The sequence below is a fragment of the Vidua chalybeata genome, chromosome 9 (assembly GCF_026979565.1).
Source record: "Vidua chalybeata isolate OUT-0048 chromosome 9, bVidCha1 merged haplotype, whole genome shotgun sequence".
Classification (NCBI taxonomy): Eukaryota; Metazoa; Chordata; class Aves; order Passeriformes; family Viduidae; genus Vidua; species Vidua chalybeata.
Genome location: NC_071538.1, coordinates 16,757,803 through 16,775,483, shown reverse-complemented (window position 1 = coordinate 16,775,483; position 17,681 = coordinate 16,757,803). Strand labels below are relative to the sequence as shown.

The window sequence follows — 17,681 nt, the reverse complement described above, 5'->3', positions numbered from 1 at the left end:
GCAGTCACAAATGTTCCACAAGATGCTCGACTTATAGAGCCGAATTTAATGTTTATAAGCATCCTGATTCAAGCATGGAGCGCAGTTTGTGTCATGACTTCCTGAGCCAGGTTTCCTTAAAAGCCAGGAAAGACTTTCTAAGATGGGCAGTGCTGTGAAGGCATCACTGTGACAATTCATTCAGACCGACAGAGGCAGGAAAACATGTCCTGTTCTGGTTTCATTGTTATCCTACAGCTCTGAAGGGTTTTCAGATAAAATAAGAGATGAACAGAGGACAAGAACAGAACTTTCCTATGGAGAAGTCAATAGACAAACATGCTATCAGTGAGAGCAGTTTCCAATATCCTGGAACAAGCTTTCTTCTGCTTTGTGCCGCTGTGCTGCCCTTCCTGAAAACTCAGCACTCCACAGTTATTCTTAAATGAACAGCTACTGAAAAATGGCACTGAGTGGAGCATTTCCCAGTATCACTAGAAATTCCAGGTTTTTGGTAGGGTTCATGCAAGGCTGGAATCTTGTGAGACATGATAAACTGCATAAAAAACCTAATTGCAAACCTGAATTATATGTGAAATGAAATCTTGTGATTATTGTGTCTTTAGGTATTTGCTTCATTGCTTCAGGAAATCATAGTTTTCATTTCATGGATTTGATTCCAATTTTAATTAATTTTAATTTGTTCTTCTGTAAGCATTGCTTATCACATGTAAATTACATAGTTTTTAGTGGAAATTTCTAATACATTATATGTTTTGACCATTTCATTGATATAGCGTCACATTCATGTCAGACTTCATCTGAGTCAGAATTTTTGTGGACATAGTTGAAAGTCCTGTTGTCTGACACATCAAAAATCAAAGAAAAGAACTCCAGTCACTCTAAAGAACACACAGTTTTATCAAGAATCTGTTAACACTGTCTAATATTCCAGGAAAACAAAATTAAATATTTAGAATTAATTTGTGATATAATTTCCTAAACCTGAAGCTCTTTTTACAGTAGGTAGTCTAATCAACCTATTCAGATGCTAATTTTGTCCTCTTTAAAGCCAAGTTTTCCTATGTCTCTGCCTTGGTATCTCAAATAAACTGGTTAATTCTCCCTGCAGAGTACAGGTAACTGTTACCAAAATATGATGCATAACATGCAGGTATTGCTCTCATTTTTCTCCGGGTTAACTTGAAGTGTGTGCTATCTAATAGGGTATACAGTCTGCAGAGGATGTTTCATCTGGAAATCCCTTTTCTTCTGGACGCTCTTCTTCCCAAAAAGAGCCATTTGCTCAGTCCATGTGCTTCAATGCGAGTACATTTGGAGTTCAAGTGTGCATGGAGAAGAAAAGTGTACATGCAGCATTTATCAAAAACCTGCCTCTTTATTACCTAGTTGGAGAGCATGCCCTGAGAATGAGCTTCAAGCCAGGTAAATACAAGTGGGCATAAAAGAGAAAACAGTGGGTGGAGGTGTGTATATACACACACACACACACATATAGATAGGTAGATACACGTGTATATGTACATATATATTTTTTGCATCTTAAGTACCACTAAACCTACAATTAGAAGTACCAGACCAGCCAGTATTGGCAACAGTCTATGCTCACAGCAGGAATCCATTTCTCCCCCACTTGCCTGAGCAGCAATTTCCCAGCTCTCCCAGCAATGTCACTCAGCGTGGCCAGCGTCAAGCAGAGCTGATCTGTGCCTGCAGAGTGTGTCTGATGCATCCTGAATCATTGGATTTGGGATGTAAGCACGGAGCAATTGGACATGGGCAACAGATCTGATGCAGTGTCCTGTAGCTACATTCTAAAACCCAGACTCTAAAAGGGAATTATGGATTAACCCTGCCAGGATCTAGTCCTTAATGTCTTAATCCATGATCATAAGAAATAAAAGCACAGCAGGCCACTGAATCTAGGTCTCCTAAGCATCAAACTAATGGCCTACACATTGGGCCATTCTTTAGCATTTAAGAGTTGAGCCTCATTTCCTGTCTGACATTTAATTCTCTAACCCATGGTTTATATCTTTAAACAATCAAATTCTTTTGACTTAAATCTGCTGATCATTCTGTTTATTGACTTGAAAATAATCCAGTATCACGGTAGTATTTTAAAATTTGGTTGCCATTAAGTGCTTTAGCTATTAGAGAAAATTTTTAACAAAAGTGCTCAATACCAATAATAATCACTGAACATTTATATTTGAGAAAAAATGGCTAAATAAATTATGGTAAAATTGGCTTATTCTCTCATTCAGTTGCTAATAGTAACAGCAATACTAATTGTCATGCAATTTCAGTTTACACTGAGGCACCTATTGAAAAAATACAAGTCACAATTCAAGCAGGAGACCAAGCTCCAACAAAAATGGTACGTCTAGTAACATTTGAAGATCCAGAGGCACAAGTATCTTCCAGAAAAGAAGCAATTAAAAAAGTGAAGAAAATCCTTGCTGACACTGATGACCAGGTACTGCTGCGAAATTCCACTTCTGGATTTGTGGGAGACATTACACAAAGCTTATTTTTATTCCTTCTACTAAGTAGCTTCCTTTGTTTAGATATTATGCCAAAGTGGAAAATAAAGACAGACTTTTGGATACACAAGTCTTTCAGCAGGTCTTTTGTTTGCACTCATCCTATCCTTTCTGCAAGTGAAAGACATTAGAAGGAGCAGGTTGGTTTTGCATGCTTTTCTGAAAATCTCTTATAAGAGATAAAATAGCTGTTGTGTGGCCAAAAAGTAGTCTGTTATTTACAGCTACTGCAGCTTAAGCAAAATGTTCTGACACCAACTACACAACCTGTCCTGAGATAGTGACAGCTACAGTATTGTTGTTACTGATACCAGTTACATGTCACTGTGTGGTCAACAACTGCTGCACATGCTCCTTATCACAAAAGTGTTTGGGGTGTTGTTCTGCTTATGTGTAAGTTTAACACATTATTATGAAATTGCCTTTGAATTATTGTGATGTGTATCAAGCATACAACTTGTCTTCTAAAGCAGCAGAGATTCAGAGACATCTGCATCTGATTTTACTTATGCCATCCTGCAGGAATACAGAAAAATATTTTTTTTCCAATGTTACCCTTGACTAGGGGACAAGAAAAGACAGGAGCTCGTCATCCAGTGCCAGCAGCGCCAGCGGAAGTGCCGAGAGTACAACGAGCAGCCCCTCCAGCAGCGACTCTGATGACCGAGCATCACAGGGAGGCACCCAGATAAATCTGAAAACAGGGCAGTCCAAAGCCAAAGGAAAGAAGTTCTACCCATTTGGGGACAGAAGCAGTAGCAGCAGTAGTGGTAGCAGCAGCAGCAAAAGCAGTAGTAGTAGTAGCAGTAGTGGCAGTAGCAAAAGCAGTAGTAGTAGCAGCAGTGATAGTAGTGACAGCAGTAGCAGTGGTAGTAGCAGTAGCAAGAGCAGCAGTAGTAGCAGCAAGAATAGCAGTAGTAAGAGCAGTAGTAGTAGTAGCAGCAAGAACAGCAGTAGTAGCAGCAAGAACAGCAGTAGTAGTAGCAGTAAGAGCAGCAGTAGTAGCAGCAAGAACAGCAGCAGTAGTAGCAGCAAGAACAGCAGTAGTAGTAGTAAGAGCAGTAGCAGTAGGAGCAGTAGGAGCAGCAGAAGCAGTAGTAGCAGCAGCCAGAGCAGCAGAAGCAGCAGTAGCAGCAGCAAAGGCAGTACCAGAGGCAGCGCAGGTAGCAGCAGCAGTAGCAAAGCATCTGGTGTAAAGCATAAGGCTAAGAAGCAGTCCAAGACCACATCATTTCCGCTTGCCAGTGCTGCTGAAGGAGAGAGAAGTGTCCGTGAGCAGAAGCCTAAAACACAGAGTAGCAGCAGCAGCAGTGAAAGCACTGGTACTTCCCGTTGGCGCAGCAAATCTGACCAAGGAGCTGAGACCAACCACGTCAAGTCCCAAGTTCACAGTGGCAGTAGTCAGAGTTCCACAGAATGGGTAAAATGTCTAATACTTTGACTTCTGCTAGGAGGTGATCTTGACTGAGCTGTAGGTAATAACTTCTTTTGGAATTTTGCAGGAATATCACCTTCCAAAAGTATACAGTCTCCGCTTCAGGTCTGCTCACATCCATTGGGTAGGTGCCTAATTCAAGTGCACATTGCCATGGTAGCTGCAGCTGATGTGATCAAACCTGTTACTGAAGGGCTTTATTTGGGCCATTTCCCTTGACCATTTCATAATACCCAATAACTATTGATGATGAACAAAAAGAGTAGATTTATTACTAATATGCTATTACACTATATCCTTTTGGCATTGCAGCACTTGCAATTCTCAAATTTGGGTCAGGACACACAAATGCAGCCAAAACTAGGTTAACAAAGATCATGGGGGAAAGATAAAAGAGTGGGACCTTCCAATGGGAATAGTTATTTCCACAGTTCTTAGGCAACCATGGCAAAATAATTTCACGGATTTTTTCAGAAACCAGGTTCAGTACACATTATGGCACAGAGGTATTTTTAGCATATATTAGAAGGGTGATAATGGAGTGGCTTTTGTAGGTGTCACTTGTACAGCTGTTATATATCCTGCATGTGAAAGAGGAAGATGATTTATAGTGTTATTCATAAAATTGTATTATCTTTTTTTTTCTGGATATGGATGTATTTGACCACTTATGAAATGCTACTTTTCATTTTCCCTAGCATTAGACCCGAACAGTGTGATGTTGCAATCAGTGTCTGTGCAGTCTTCCTTTCAGCAAAGATGTTGAGGTGGATCCACGGCACATGCCAACCCAACATAATTCATGTCTATATATGGAAATAAAAATAACACTCTAGATATGTCCAAGTCTGTTACCTATAAAGGGAGGCTGATAGCTCTGATTTTGATATTTACACTGTAAAACTAGAGGCTATCTCATAGATTTTTAACCTATTTTTATTTCATAGCATCCAGATCATAAAGGATCAAGCAGCTCATCATCGTCTTCCTCTGAGCTGGGAAGCAGCCACAGAAACAGCAGCAGTAGCAGTGACAGCAGCAGCAGCAGCCACCACCACCATCACCACCACGGAGAAAATTCTGCCCACAACTCAAGGAGGAGCAAAAGAGTCAGCATCCACCACCACAGCCATGGCTCCAGCCTGACACGTGAGGTACAGCTCTGTGGTACCCAGAGTAGCCAGGCTTAGCTGGCTGCTGAGCAAGAGCTGTAGATGTGGTGGCACAAACAAGATGACAGCGTTAGGCTCAGGAGGGACACTAAAAGTAAAGTCTGTAAATTGAAAGTCAAAGTTTATTGAGATATTTCCCCCCACAAAAAAACTCAACTTTTTTTTTTTCAAATCCCCCTGCTTTCAGGTTTGTCTGTTTCCTTTCCTTCATTTCTGAAGGTATTTGCAGTATGTGAAAGCCTGGATTTGGAAATCATACATGTTGAAGGGAATGTAGCTGTGAGTTAAAGAAGAAATAATTTTCTTTTTCCTGTGAAAGCCCAGAATACAAAATCAGTTGCTTTAGGTAAAAATGAGGAAGAAATAAATAAGTCTGCCTAATTATTTTTAAATGTAGACTGGAGGTCATGAGTGCATGCAGAGTATAACTAAAATCAGACTTTCCATGGACATTACTGATTGGTAAATGTGAAGGCCCATTAAGCACAGACTGCCTTTATCTTTATTATGCACATAGTATTCTATAATTGTACTGCATTAAGGTATCTACATAATAATAGAACAAATAGCTCTGCAAATGCAGGCAATGTCATGGGGAATTCTGCTACTAAGTAGGACTTCAAAATATTTGACTGGCTTAAAGAAACTGTAGTATTGTAAAATAAGTTGTGAATGTGTATACCACTCTGGATGTCTCTAGTACACATTGTAGGCAACTATTTGAAACATTACCATAATGAACAAAATCTTGCTATATGCATAAAGCTAGCTTGGAAGTGTCTTGGATCCCTCATCAAAATAATCACATCTTTGAATAATTAAGTTTGCAACCAAATTCATCCTTAAATATTGTGGATATAGAAATATGTACTGCAAACTAATCTGATGAAGGACAAGGGCTGCTGCCTGCTGTCAATGCACATTAACTGGACTGCAGGCTCTCCAGTGAACACACAGAAATACTTAAACACAGATGGTTTGGGGCTCTTTTTCAGCGCAACTTCCTGGGAGACGTAATTCCACCTGGCATTACGATTGTGGCACAGGCAGTACGGAGTGACAACACAAATCAAGGTTATCAAGCTACAGCATATGTTCGTTCTGATGCTGCCAAAGTTGATGTGCAACTAGTTGTGGTTCAGCTGGCTGAAACCAATTGGAAAGCGTGTGCTGATGCTGTGATACTGCCTCTGAAAGCACAGGTAAGTGCCCAGGCAGCTTCGCACAGAGAGACATCTACGAAGCCCAGAGTAGGCACAGAGAATCTGCTGATTAGGAGTATTAAACAGGAAAGGCATACTTATTTTGAAATGTTTCATAAAGTTGGGGAAGTTTCAGAAAATGTTTCACCATTCTTTTGAATAGAAAATAGTAAAAAAAAAAAAAAAAAAAAAAAACAAAAAAAAAAAAAACACATCAAAATCTGGGGAAAAAATATTGATTTTCAAGATAAATCAAAATATAACCAGTAGAAGCATTAAAAAAATTAAAATTGACTTCTTCATCACTATTTATTATTTATTTTACTATGAGTTTTCTTGTCTGGGAATCTACCTGTTTTTCTGTATATAATTTATTGACCCCAAGTTTAGCTCATCTGTTTAGAGCATGGTGTTGATTGCACTAAGGACACTGGATTTGATCCCTGTATGGGCCATTCAGTTGGGAACTGAATTCTTTCTGGATGGAGTTGGATGATCCTTCTCGGTCCCTTCCAAGTCAGACTGTTCTGTGATTTCAAAAGACCCATAACTCAAATATATTTACATTGTATTTCTTAGGATTTATATGAAAAGATGGAAAAAGCAAAGTTGGGTAACGGGTTGAAGCCAAAGACAGCAATATAAATGAAAGAACAGGTCCTTACTTTTTTTGCATATCCCTGTGCTGTGCTTCCCATGAGCTTTTTGGAGCAAGAGATGTTTGTGCAACAATTTATAAACCTCTGTTTTTTGCAGCTGCAATTAACAAATTCAGCATGATATTCAGTATTGAAGAAAGTGGGATGGGTTCGAATCAGGAGGTCTTGGGGAAGGCAAAGAGAAATTATAGTGCAGTCCTCCTCTAGGAGAAAATGCATATTGATTTAAGAAGTTACCACGTCTAAGGAAATCTCAACATGTTTCAGTGGCTCCTTTGAGACAGGAACACGTATATGTAGTTCTGCACAGACCAGAAAACTTTTTTTCCTACTGTGCCTCAGATTTTGCACGAACAAGTCAAAATTTCTCTGTGAGACTCTGTTTAGAGAAAAGTATTGGAAATATGAAGGATCAATGCACAAATTGGTGAAAGAAAATTTTGCATTTTGAAATGGTCAAGGTTCATTCTGGGATTCTTTTCTGAATTTTGGGTGACTGTTTCCCTGTTTACAAAGGCCAGACTGAGATGGGGCAAGGAGTGCCAGGATTACAGGATAGAAGCAGTGGCTACCACAGGACAACTGGCAAGGAAGCCAGCTGCACAGCTGAAGGTGCAATGGGGAAAACTTCCATCCTGGATAAAAAAGACAAGCACAGCGTATGTAATTCATTATTTCCTAAGTTTTTATTTGACTTTTTTACCCTACTTGGCTTTTGAAAAACGCTGAAAGAATTGGATCAAATTTTTCAACCCAAACATTCTTGTCCAGGCAGTGCTTGGATGGTAACCACAAGTTCAGTTGTACACAAGCATTTTATGAATGTGTTCTACTTTTTCCACATGTTTCATATTAAATGATAGCCTCCAATTATTTAAAATGTATGCATGATTTCATTTTCCATATTAAATTATTTTCTATTTCAGTTCAAAATGCCTTTTTGTTTTAAAATGTTCTTCTATTCAGTCTCAAAAAATAACCATTTTAAATAGGCAAAATAAAACCAGTGTGTTTTTTCTGGATAAAATCAACCATTTAATTTGACCCAAAGTAATATTTTCTTGACTTTTCAGTTCTTCCATTTTTTCCTGAGTTTTTGGATCTGCCAGTAGTCTTCGCTGTCCCATGTGTGCTTTTGTTTATGCACCTGAGTTTGTCACATCTTGTTTATCTCTAGAGTCATGCAATACATTCCTGGTGCAGCACTCATGTTGGGCTTCTCAGAAGTACATCAGAGAAATCCATCTCATGAATTAATAGTAAGAGCAGCTGCAACATCTCCACGAACCATTGATACAGTAATTAAAGCTCCTGAGGTACGTTAAATTTTTATTTTCATTTTCATTACGTTGAATGATTTTCAACTTAGAATGTTTTGACACTTAACGTAAAGAAACAAAAAAGCAAAACATTCCCTTTTAGAGAAGCTGCTATATACCTGACTATATTAGGTGGCTGTTCAAATACATACAACAGCTCCCTTGATTTTGTGCTGCTTCGGCCCGGTGCAGTAGTAAGTTGAAAATCAGACTCTGTAGTCCAGTATTTCATTTGTATTCTGAGAACAGCAGTGAGGCCAAACTATCTCAAGTATGACTGCTCTGCACTCACACCTTTATGCATTTTTACTCAGTGTGACTAGCTCTTGAATGAGGGTCTCAGAGCAGATAGAGGGGCCTTGAGAACACTTTGCACTCTGCTGCAGCCACAAACAGCATCTGTGTGTGTGGCACTCCAGTCCCACATCTGCAGTAACCATGCTTGATGTGACTGGTCTGAGTGAGCCACAAATGCAACTCTGCTCCAACCAAACTGGAGCAGTTAGTCACCCTCTTACAGCAGCCTGCAGAGGCAGGGTCTGCAGAGTCCCACTGATTAATTGGTCCTTGTCCACTAAATTCCTATGGATCTCTGGCAAATTAATAAAAGCTAGCTATTCATACACAGAAACTTGTGTGTCTTTAACCCTCCACAGTGCTCCAGTACTGCAGGATCTTTAATCCATGATCATGAGGAAGTCGGTGCAATAGGCATTCGTTTGAGTCTCTTGGCAAATACAATTTGTAGCTACAGCGAAGGATCTTACCCCAGTGCTGAACATGCTGGTTTTCAGCCTTTAATGGATGAGATTCATTTTTCCAAACACATCCATCATCTCAGTTACTCAACTTGTTAGCTTATTTTTTAAGAAGTCACTCAAATATCACTTAAACTCATCTCTACCAGTTACTTTTCAATGTTCTTAACAATTTCTCAAAAAGTCAAGTATGACTAGAAGAGATGTGATTTCTCACAAAAGCAGAAGGTTAGGGTACGTTCTGCCAAGACTAACACAACTGCAATTGTAGAAATGCATCTTCAAGGGTTTTTTTTTTTTTTTCCAAGATAAGAGTTGGGGGTTTTTTTGCAGTCATTTCTTGAACATATGGTTCAATTTATCTTAATGTATTTTCATTTCTGCTTTTTCAGGTAACACTTTATTGTCAGGGATTCCGATTGCCATTCACTCTGCCCTTAGGCCCATCTCCAGCTTACGAGAGTCGAGATATCACTGCCTGGAATTTATTTCCTGAAATAGCTTCACAAATAGCACAAGAAGATCAATGTAAATGTTACTTATATGTTTGTCTCATGAATAAGCAATGTGTGTAGATCCATACTCTGCCATGGCTGGGCCTTGCCTTTCCTTCTAATGATCTTATAGGGAAGCATAGCATGCATCTGTAGCCCTGCTTCCAGCAGTTCGTTCCCTCACAGAGAAGCAGGTTTCTTAGCAGGTGAATGAAAAGGCTTCAAACTGCTGTAAACATTCAGAGCTTGGGAATTACTCCTGTCCTCAAGGACTGGAGGTTGTCTTTTGCCCCTCCTGAGAAGGTGCCAACTCTGCATTGAGAGGCATCAGGTGATGGGCACAAGAGAGTTCACATATTTTCTGTCCAGTTTATTTTATTCAAAAAGGAGCCACGTGAGCCTCTACCTGGTTGGTGTCTAGAACACCTGTGGGAAATGGGGTTTTTATCACAGTTTATTATGGCATCCAGTTTCTCAAGAATTTTGTACATTTTAGTCCCTGTTAGCTTGAATTTTGTGTTTGGCATGTAACCGAAATCAATACTAGTATAGTCTACAGCAGGTAGTTATTTTGTAGTGTTCTCATGTCCTTACAGACTCTGTCTTCTGCCAAGGAGGTGAAGTTTTCTTCCTGTTTGCTGGGTAGTTCAGTTTCGTAGAGGTGTCTTTCAGTACTTCACAGCAACACATACAGTGGTCACATCTGCCATTCCTTTTATGGTTTTGTTTTGCAGCCACGTGTGAAATCAGGGAGAGAGATTTCAAAACATTTGATCGTGTGAGCTATTCATATTCTTTCAATAAAAGCTGCAACCTGGTGGTGGTTCAAGACTGTACTGAACACCCAAAATTCATCATTACTACAAGAAATGTTGATCCTCAATCTTTCTCAAGAGAGGTTCACATAAATACAACATCAGCGTAAGTGTGGTTTATACTGAGGCTTAGAAATTAGGTATAAAGTTTCTCAGGGAGTTACTCTGGGAGTGGGAGATATCTAGTTATAGATATCCAGTGGGAGATATCCAGTTTCTAGCTGAAACTGGTTTTCAGTGAGACATATGGGAAAGACAGAATTTCCAGAAGGGATCCTTGTCTGAGGCTCTATGGTGCAGTTGATCTTGTCTTGAATTACACAGCCACCAATATCTGATAACTTGCTCACTAAGTTCTCACGCTGTCTTTTCTTTAAAGGTTGAATATTAAAGCCCACAGTCCCAATGAATTCTGCACTTTGGAAAGAAAACTGCTTGTTCATTCATTCAAATTCAGATAGTCACAAATATCTATACTTTTCACATTTTAAATTAACCACTAATCTATTGTCTTTTATTTTTGCTTTTTCTGAAGGAACATCACAATCTGTCCTGCGTCAAATTCGTCTCTCCTTGTGGCATGCAACGAAGAACAAGTTCTATCACACAGTGGAGATTCTAAGTATGAAAAAGGTAAACTGTGATACCCAGTTTTCCAGGACTGACCTGGGAACTCAATATCAAGATTTTATAAATTTCACAGAAAAATCTCAGTGTAAAGAAAACACAAGTGGAATTCATTCAAAGAGAAAACTAAAGACTGCTTTTTTAAGTTTTGTAGTGACTCATGTTCACGTTTCCTACAGTATATACACACTTACTTTCTGCCAGCATACCTGACAGGTGAATAAAGCCCTTTTTTATAATATACCCAGGTTGGTGATTGTTCAGAAAAAAAGTTCATGCTATAGTCAAAGAGAGATGCTTTAGTTCAGACATTTAGCTGGAGCACCACCACTGTCATTATCATTTCAAAATTTAGCACACTGGATACAGAAGTCAGTACCTACTATAGGTAACAGTAGTAGAATATTTTTGAAAATATATTATTTCTTCTATTTTTGTGTTTCCTCTCCACTTAAATATACATATTTAACTGTAGCAGCAAAATTATCATTGTGAAGGCAAATGCATTGTGGTAGGTTTTGTGTTATACAATTTCTCCATTAATTTAAGATGATCACTGTATGATTCACCATCTTTTTACAGACAATGTTAAAATTTATAAAAATGGAGAAACAGTCACCGTGGAAGTTCCAGCACTCGGGCTGAAGAAGGTGACTTTTGATGGTGTAAATCTTAAGGTACTGCACTTACTTTCAAGGTTACTGCTTTCTTTTTGCCTAGTGTGCCTTGCCAGTGTGACAGACGAACACTTCAGCATTCACTACAAATGTGTGCTATTTTGCAGGTTACAGTTGCTTCATGGATGAGAGGAAAGACCTGTGGAGTTTGTGGTAATAATGACAGAGAAAAAGAAAATGAGCTCCTCATGCCAAACCATAGGCTGGCACGCAGCTCTTCTGCATTTGTTCATTCATGGGTATTGCTAGAAGAAACCTGCTCTGGTGGTGAGTGGATCTGGAAAAATTTTATGCTCGGATAGATTATGATTTCACTTTACCTCTGCCGACATCTAGAAAATATTTTTTTTTAAGCAGTACATACCTTTTACTTAGAAATTTCATTAGCCATATGTATCCATTTTAACTTTATTAACCACTGACTGTTTAAAACACTGCTTGAGAATATAAAAAATTATACTCCAGCAAAAGTGTTTGTCTCATGTACAATTCAATGTTAAATAATTGATTTTTATCTCTTACACTGAGTAGCTTTTTTCTTGAGAGGCAAAATCAACCCTAATCTCCCTCCCACTGAAAAAAAATGTGATTTTCACCATTGTACCAAAACAGTTTCAGCTGTTGTCCGCAGACTTAATTTCACCACACAAGTTGCAGACTATGAATACAGTGTCAGATCCTACACTCGTGTAAATTTCCAAAGTGCAAAAAAAATTCATTTTTGTTCTGCACCATGTGAGGGTGCAATCTCAGGAAAATATTTAGAACTACTCCTACTGAAAAGAGCTTCATCTCACACCTAGCTGGAAAAATAGTGTTAGACTCCCATAATATCAATACAGTTTTGTTTGGTAGGTCTCCATTTACCTTGGACCTGAAATAATTTTATTGAAGTTAATGGTTGCTTTCTCCTTGACTTGAGTGGCAGCAGAATTATGCTTATGTGTGTGTCAGGAAACAGAGTCGTAGCTGGGATCCTGTTAAGTTACATTATACCTTTCTAGTGAGATAATTGCAGCATTATAAAAATCATCCGATACAAAAATTATCCTTGTTGTTATTAAATAAATGCTGCCCTATTTTTATCCATTCACTACAGTTGACATTTTTCCTAATGCAATGAAGTAGACATTGTGCTTGCCGTATCTATTCTTAATAGCTTTCAGACATGAGAGGTTATTTTCTGTGTATTATGTAGTTCTAAAAAACTGAGTATACACGATTCCATTTGGGTTCTATTGTGCAATTAGATTTTAAAAATAGCTCCCCTTTCAGACTCTTTCCTCAACTTATTATTGTCCTATCTTGATAACCTCACTACTGTGAAAATGGTTTGTCAGATACCTGTGTTTTAATAAAAGCTGAAGAGAAAATATGGACCTTTATTATTATAAGGATCGATTGGGATTTATTTCTTCAGTTTTAACTACCTTTCCTTTTCCTCTTAGGGTGCAAGCTGCAGCGCAGTTATGTGAAGCTGAATCGAAATCCTACTATTGATGGTGAGGAATCTACGTGCTACTCTGTTGACCCAGTACTGAAATGTATGAAAGACTGTACTCCAATCGAAAAAGCCCCAGTAAAGGTTGGCTTCCACTGCTTCCCAAAAGGTACAGTATTTTTCTCCCTCTGTGTGTCACGTACTGCAGGAGCTGTCAGAGCACTTGAAAGAACAAAACACAGCACAGCCATGCACAGACCTGTATTGCTCTGGCTCCTCTCTGAGCTGCTGTTTTTAATCCCATTAGTATTTGCTATAACTGCTGACAGTGCTGGCCAGCTAAAAGCCAGGTTAGGTGATGGCAAGTAGCATCATCTGAGAAAAACATTTGAGGAGGTAAAAGGGGCAGCAGCAATCAATAAAATCACAAAATAAAATTTGTCATGTCTTCAGGATCTCCATAAAGTTGAGATAAGCAACACTGAGTCTCTTTATGTACATTACAGCCTGCAATTTTGTGTAGACCAGGGCAGGCAAGGCAATTGAAAGTCAGTCAGGTAGTGTGACAGGAGTGCTGTAATTAGACTGCCATGCTATGCCACTGTGCAATACATCAGCAAAAACACATTGCTGGAAGTTTCTGTAGATTGTTCCAGAAAATGGTTTGGTTTTTAAGGTATTTTATACACACATACTCATGTCCCAAATTGAAAAAAAGAAAAACAAGAAACAAAAGAACACAAACATTTTTCTCATTTCATTTATACCAGGATATGAGGCACTGTCTAATACAGTTTCACACTGAAGTTATGTAATCATGAAAGGAGAATCCAACCTGGAACCTACAGATATTTCTGGTGCATTCTTTCCTAAGTCTTTTAATTAATTACCTATATAGCTTACAGGGAGATCTACCATTAGGAAGTATCTATGAGTATCTATTGAAGTGGTTTGTTCTCTGTTAACCATTGCTGGCCAAATCCATTGCTAGCTGAGATAATCCAGTGTAGTTTCACTGGAGCCAATGCACCCCTGTGTTGAGTAGTACTGGAAAGGACAGGGTATTTTATGTCTGAATTTAAACATCAGTGTAGAACTTTGCACTTTGCTTGGGATATTAATATCTGCAATGTGCTGAATCAGCCCAGAAAAGCAGACAGGAACTCTCTATAATAGTCAAAGACCTGCAACAGCCTATTCAACAAGTAGCACAGAGAGAGCGTTAATAGTTTTCTGATGGCTCCCTGAGATGAGAATAAATACATTCTTTCATAAATAGAAAAACCCACCCTCTACAAAAAATCCTTCCAAAATCTTGTTATATCCATGTTTCACAGATTTCTATTGTGTATCCAAGTCTGTATCTCTGAAGTGTCATAACCCCAGATCACTCAGTTCCTTAGAATATTAGGCTATAATAAAGCTATCTCACTCTCACAAAACTGTTTGAGAAAAGAGGAAAATCAGAAAAAAATATGTTAGTTGTTGCAGCCAGTGCTATTTTCAGAGCAACTGCAGGCTTCTCTTATTCCTTTACTGAAGCAGAGACTGGGAAGTCTGCTTGCAATGCTTCTAACCAAGGCCTTACTTGTTTGTTTGTTTATTTATTTATCCTGAAGAGGAAGCACAAAAAAGAGCAGGAGAGGGAGGAGGAAGAAAAAAGATGCCATTTATCGTTCTTTAGCTTACTAAATTGATTACTTTTTCTTAGGCTAAGGATCAATAGGAATACAAGGCCAGCACTTAAAAACTATCCTTTTTCTTTCTTTGTCTAATGACTTGGAGAAGTAGTAGAAGCAGTAGAAATCTTCACCTTTCTCAATCCAGGACCATGCATGCACAGGACAAAGAATTTTTCTCAACTCTTTATATGAGAATTCAGAGATGATATTTTGCTGTTTCAAAATTCAAGGACCCCATCACTGTCACCAGTGGAGCAAGGATAAAATGAAGTACAAGAATGCATAATTTCTCCTGTTGTCCTCAAATCAGCCAGACTGTGCCCTTAGGAACTTGACTGAGGCAGGCATCACTCCAAGTTTAAGTCCACATATTGGTTTATATTTCAAACATGCCACAAGGCCTACACCTGGGGATCAGTTAGTTATTCAGCCACAATCCAGTTTACAAGGAAATCATTTCCTACATGGATATGAATGTGCTCAGACCCACAGTGTGCCAAGAGTAAGAGGCATAATGTATATAAAAAACAGAATTCAGACATTTTATAGCATTTCTCATTTCACAACCTGAAAATATAATGTACATTTTAAAAAGCATCTCCAGCATCTTCCTGGGAAATATTTATTATCCAGTTTATCAAATCCTGCACTTAATGTTGGACAGTAATTTAGCCATGGAGAGTGTTAACCTTTCAGAAGATGACTGATGACTGATGCAACCTGAACTCATACAGCAGTGCCCATATTTCCCTGTGATGAGGGATGGCATGTTAGAAATGTACTGTCCAAATAAGGAATAAAACAAATGGAAAATTATAAAAGCTTTACACATTCTCATTACACAAACTTAATCTAAATGGATGTCCTAATAATCTTCCAGATGCAATGATAAACCTCCAACTAGCTAGGAATATTTATTGGGAGGATGAATAACATTATTCCATTTAGATTATTTCAGCATTAAGGAATATGGCTTATTCAAGCTGCTGTTGATAAAGCAGTGTGGTAAGGTTAATACTGCAACTGACAATTCTCTGCCAGATTTCACAATATATGGGAAACTTTAATTAGAAGTTTATGAACCTCTGAAAATTCTCCAAAGGGCTTACCCTTCAGAAATGAACTTCGACAAACAGTCAGCAGAAATACCCAGTGATATGCAGCACTAACAGAAGTGATTGCTGATTGGAGCGGTATGTGGTGGTCTTACACTGACAGGGGCTACCTCCAGCACGTCCACAGCCTCCTTTTGTCTTTGTGCTGCATGAAATGTAATTCATTTGGGGTTTAGGGAAGTATTACAGTAATTATATCATGGATGAAAATCCTGTTCCAAGTCAATGAGTCAGTTAGATGTCAGTCGTGAGGGCAGGATTTCATTCTTTACTTGATGAGGGAGTTGACAGCCATCAAAACAGTATTTCTTTGAAATGTGTTAATTTGCTTGATGTTAGTTAACAATGGCTTTGCTCTTCTGACAGAAACTGCTGTAAGCCTGTTGGAATGGCAGAAAAGCAGCGATAAGAAATCTGCATTTGAGGATGTTGTGGAGTCTGTGGATGCTGACATTGATTGTACCTGCACTGGCAACTGTAGTTAAGCTAAACGTTTTGGCATTGTGCTATAGACATACTACACAAATAATTGAATAGCTGGACAGATAAGAAGGGAACATAATAGCTGTAGTAAAATATTAAGAAAGGTGCTTGAAGAAAATAAGTCTACTGCAAAGTCAAATGCATTATGTACAGTCTGCACTGCTTAATAAATATGTTCATTAAATAAGTATTCATGTGGTCTCTCTTTATTTTTCCCTATCAACAAAACAATCAGGCCAACTATAATATTATACAGAAATTCTGCTCCCTTTTATCTGCAATATAATTACAGCAGTCCGCTCTTAAAATTATGTTCACTAGGTGATGAAAGGAAAACATGATTACGGCTACTGCTAACATTCCATTGTGCAAAGAATTTCATATTTAGCATACTAAAGACACAGTAAGCATTTGTTTTCTTTTATGTTTTCTGGTAAAGAGCAACGTCTGTTCCTGGAACCGTTCTGCAAAAAAATATATTTTACTCCCAGCAAGACCATTAGCCTTAGTACATTCTACAAAGGAATGAATTGGACTGCTAGACTCCCACTGTAGCTTTCCAGAGAGCTATAGTGTGTGACACAGTCCCCATTTTCATTTAAATTTCAATGGATGTGCTGTTGCTTCATGAACTAACTAAAAGTGTGAATAGGAACTTTTTTTTGCTTTACCATCTCCTATTGTATATTTATGAAAATGATGGCTTCAAAAACTTCAGGGAACAATAATACATCAAGTAGCATTCCAAATACTCCAAAAAGCAATATGTAGAAAGATATGTAAGATCAATAGCATCATAAAGCTAAAATAAAATACAAGCAGGACAGTCAGACTGTGTTTAACCAGTGAAGAGTCAATCTGCTAGCTTTCACTGTGCAGAAAGGTAATTCTCTCCCACCCCAGGGGACCAGGAATAGGAGGCACCTTCAAACCCCCAAGCAATGGCACAATAAGTCTTCACCCTGTGTCACAAATCAGCCATGCACTGAACCATGGTATGTTTTCCACAGCAGTCAATAGCAGCCAGCACACTTTTCCAAGAGAAGCCTTAGCGTGGGCAAAGGTACAGCTGAACCCAAGCTCTGGCAGGAAACTGTCATTAGAGAAAATACTTTTCTTTCTAACTAAAAACTGATCTATCAGAAGGATGATTGAAAACTAAATAGTTGAACAATTACAGCATAACACTTCACAGTGCTTTTCTTTCAAGAGCAGTGTAAGGAGCTATTCCTTTTACTCTCTCTTGAGTTGCAGCT

The 17,681-nt window shown here is 38.5% G+C and overlaps 1 protein-coding gene across 1 annotated transcript in view; it reads left to right on the top strand.

Annotated features, from left to right (window-relative positions):
- Nucleotides 1–16,427, top strand: part of LOC128792447 (vitellogenin-1-like) — a 42,948-nt gene extending 26,521 nt beyond the window's left edge. The window contains exons 21-36 of the mRNA XM_053950881.1: nt 1,206–1,425; nt 2,310–2,479; nt 3,112–3,532; nt 3,710–3,966; nt 4,049–4,105; nt 4,929–5,135; nt 6,149–6,355; nt 7,531–7,673; nt 8,192–8,330; nt 9,484–9,619; nt 10,320–10,506; nt 10,936–11,033; nt 11,610–11,704; nt 11,812–11,971; nt 13,153–13,314; nt 16,309–16,427. Coding sequence (XP_053806856.1) covers nt 1,206–1,425; nt 2,310–2,479; nt 3,112–3,532; nt 3,710–3,966; nt 4,049–4,105; nt 4,929–5,135; nt 6,149–6,355; nt 7,531–7,673; nt 8,192–8,330; nt 9,484–9,619; nt 10,320–10,506; nt 10,936–11,033; nt 11,610–11,704; nt 11,812–11,971; nt 13,153–13,314; nt 16,309–16,427 — 2,778 coding nt within the window. The remainder of the gene's footprint in view (nt 1–1,205; nt 1,426–2,309; nt 2,480–3,111; nt 3,533–3,709; nt 3,967–4,048; nt 4,106–4,928; nt 5,136–6,148; nt 6,356–7,530; nt 7,674–8,191; nt 8,331–9,483; nt 9,620–10,319; nt 10,507–10,935; nt 11,034–11,609; nt 11,705–11,811; nt 11,972–13,152; nt 13,315–16,308) is intronic.
- The last annotated feature ends 1,254 nt before the right edge of the window (nt 16,428–17,681 follow it).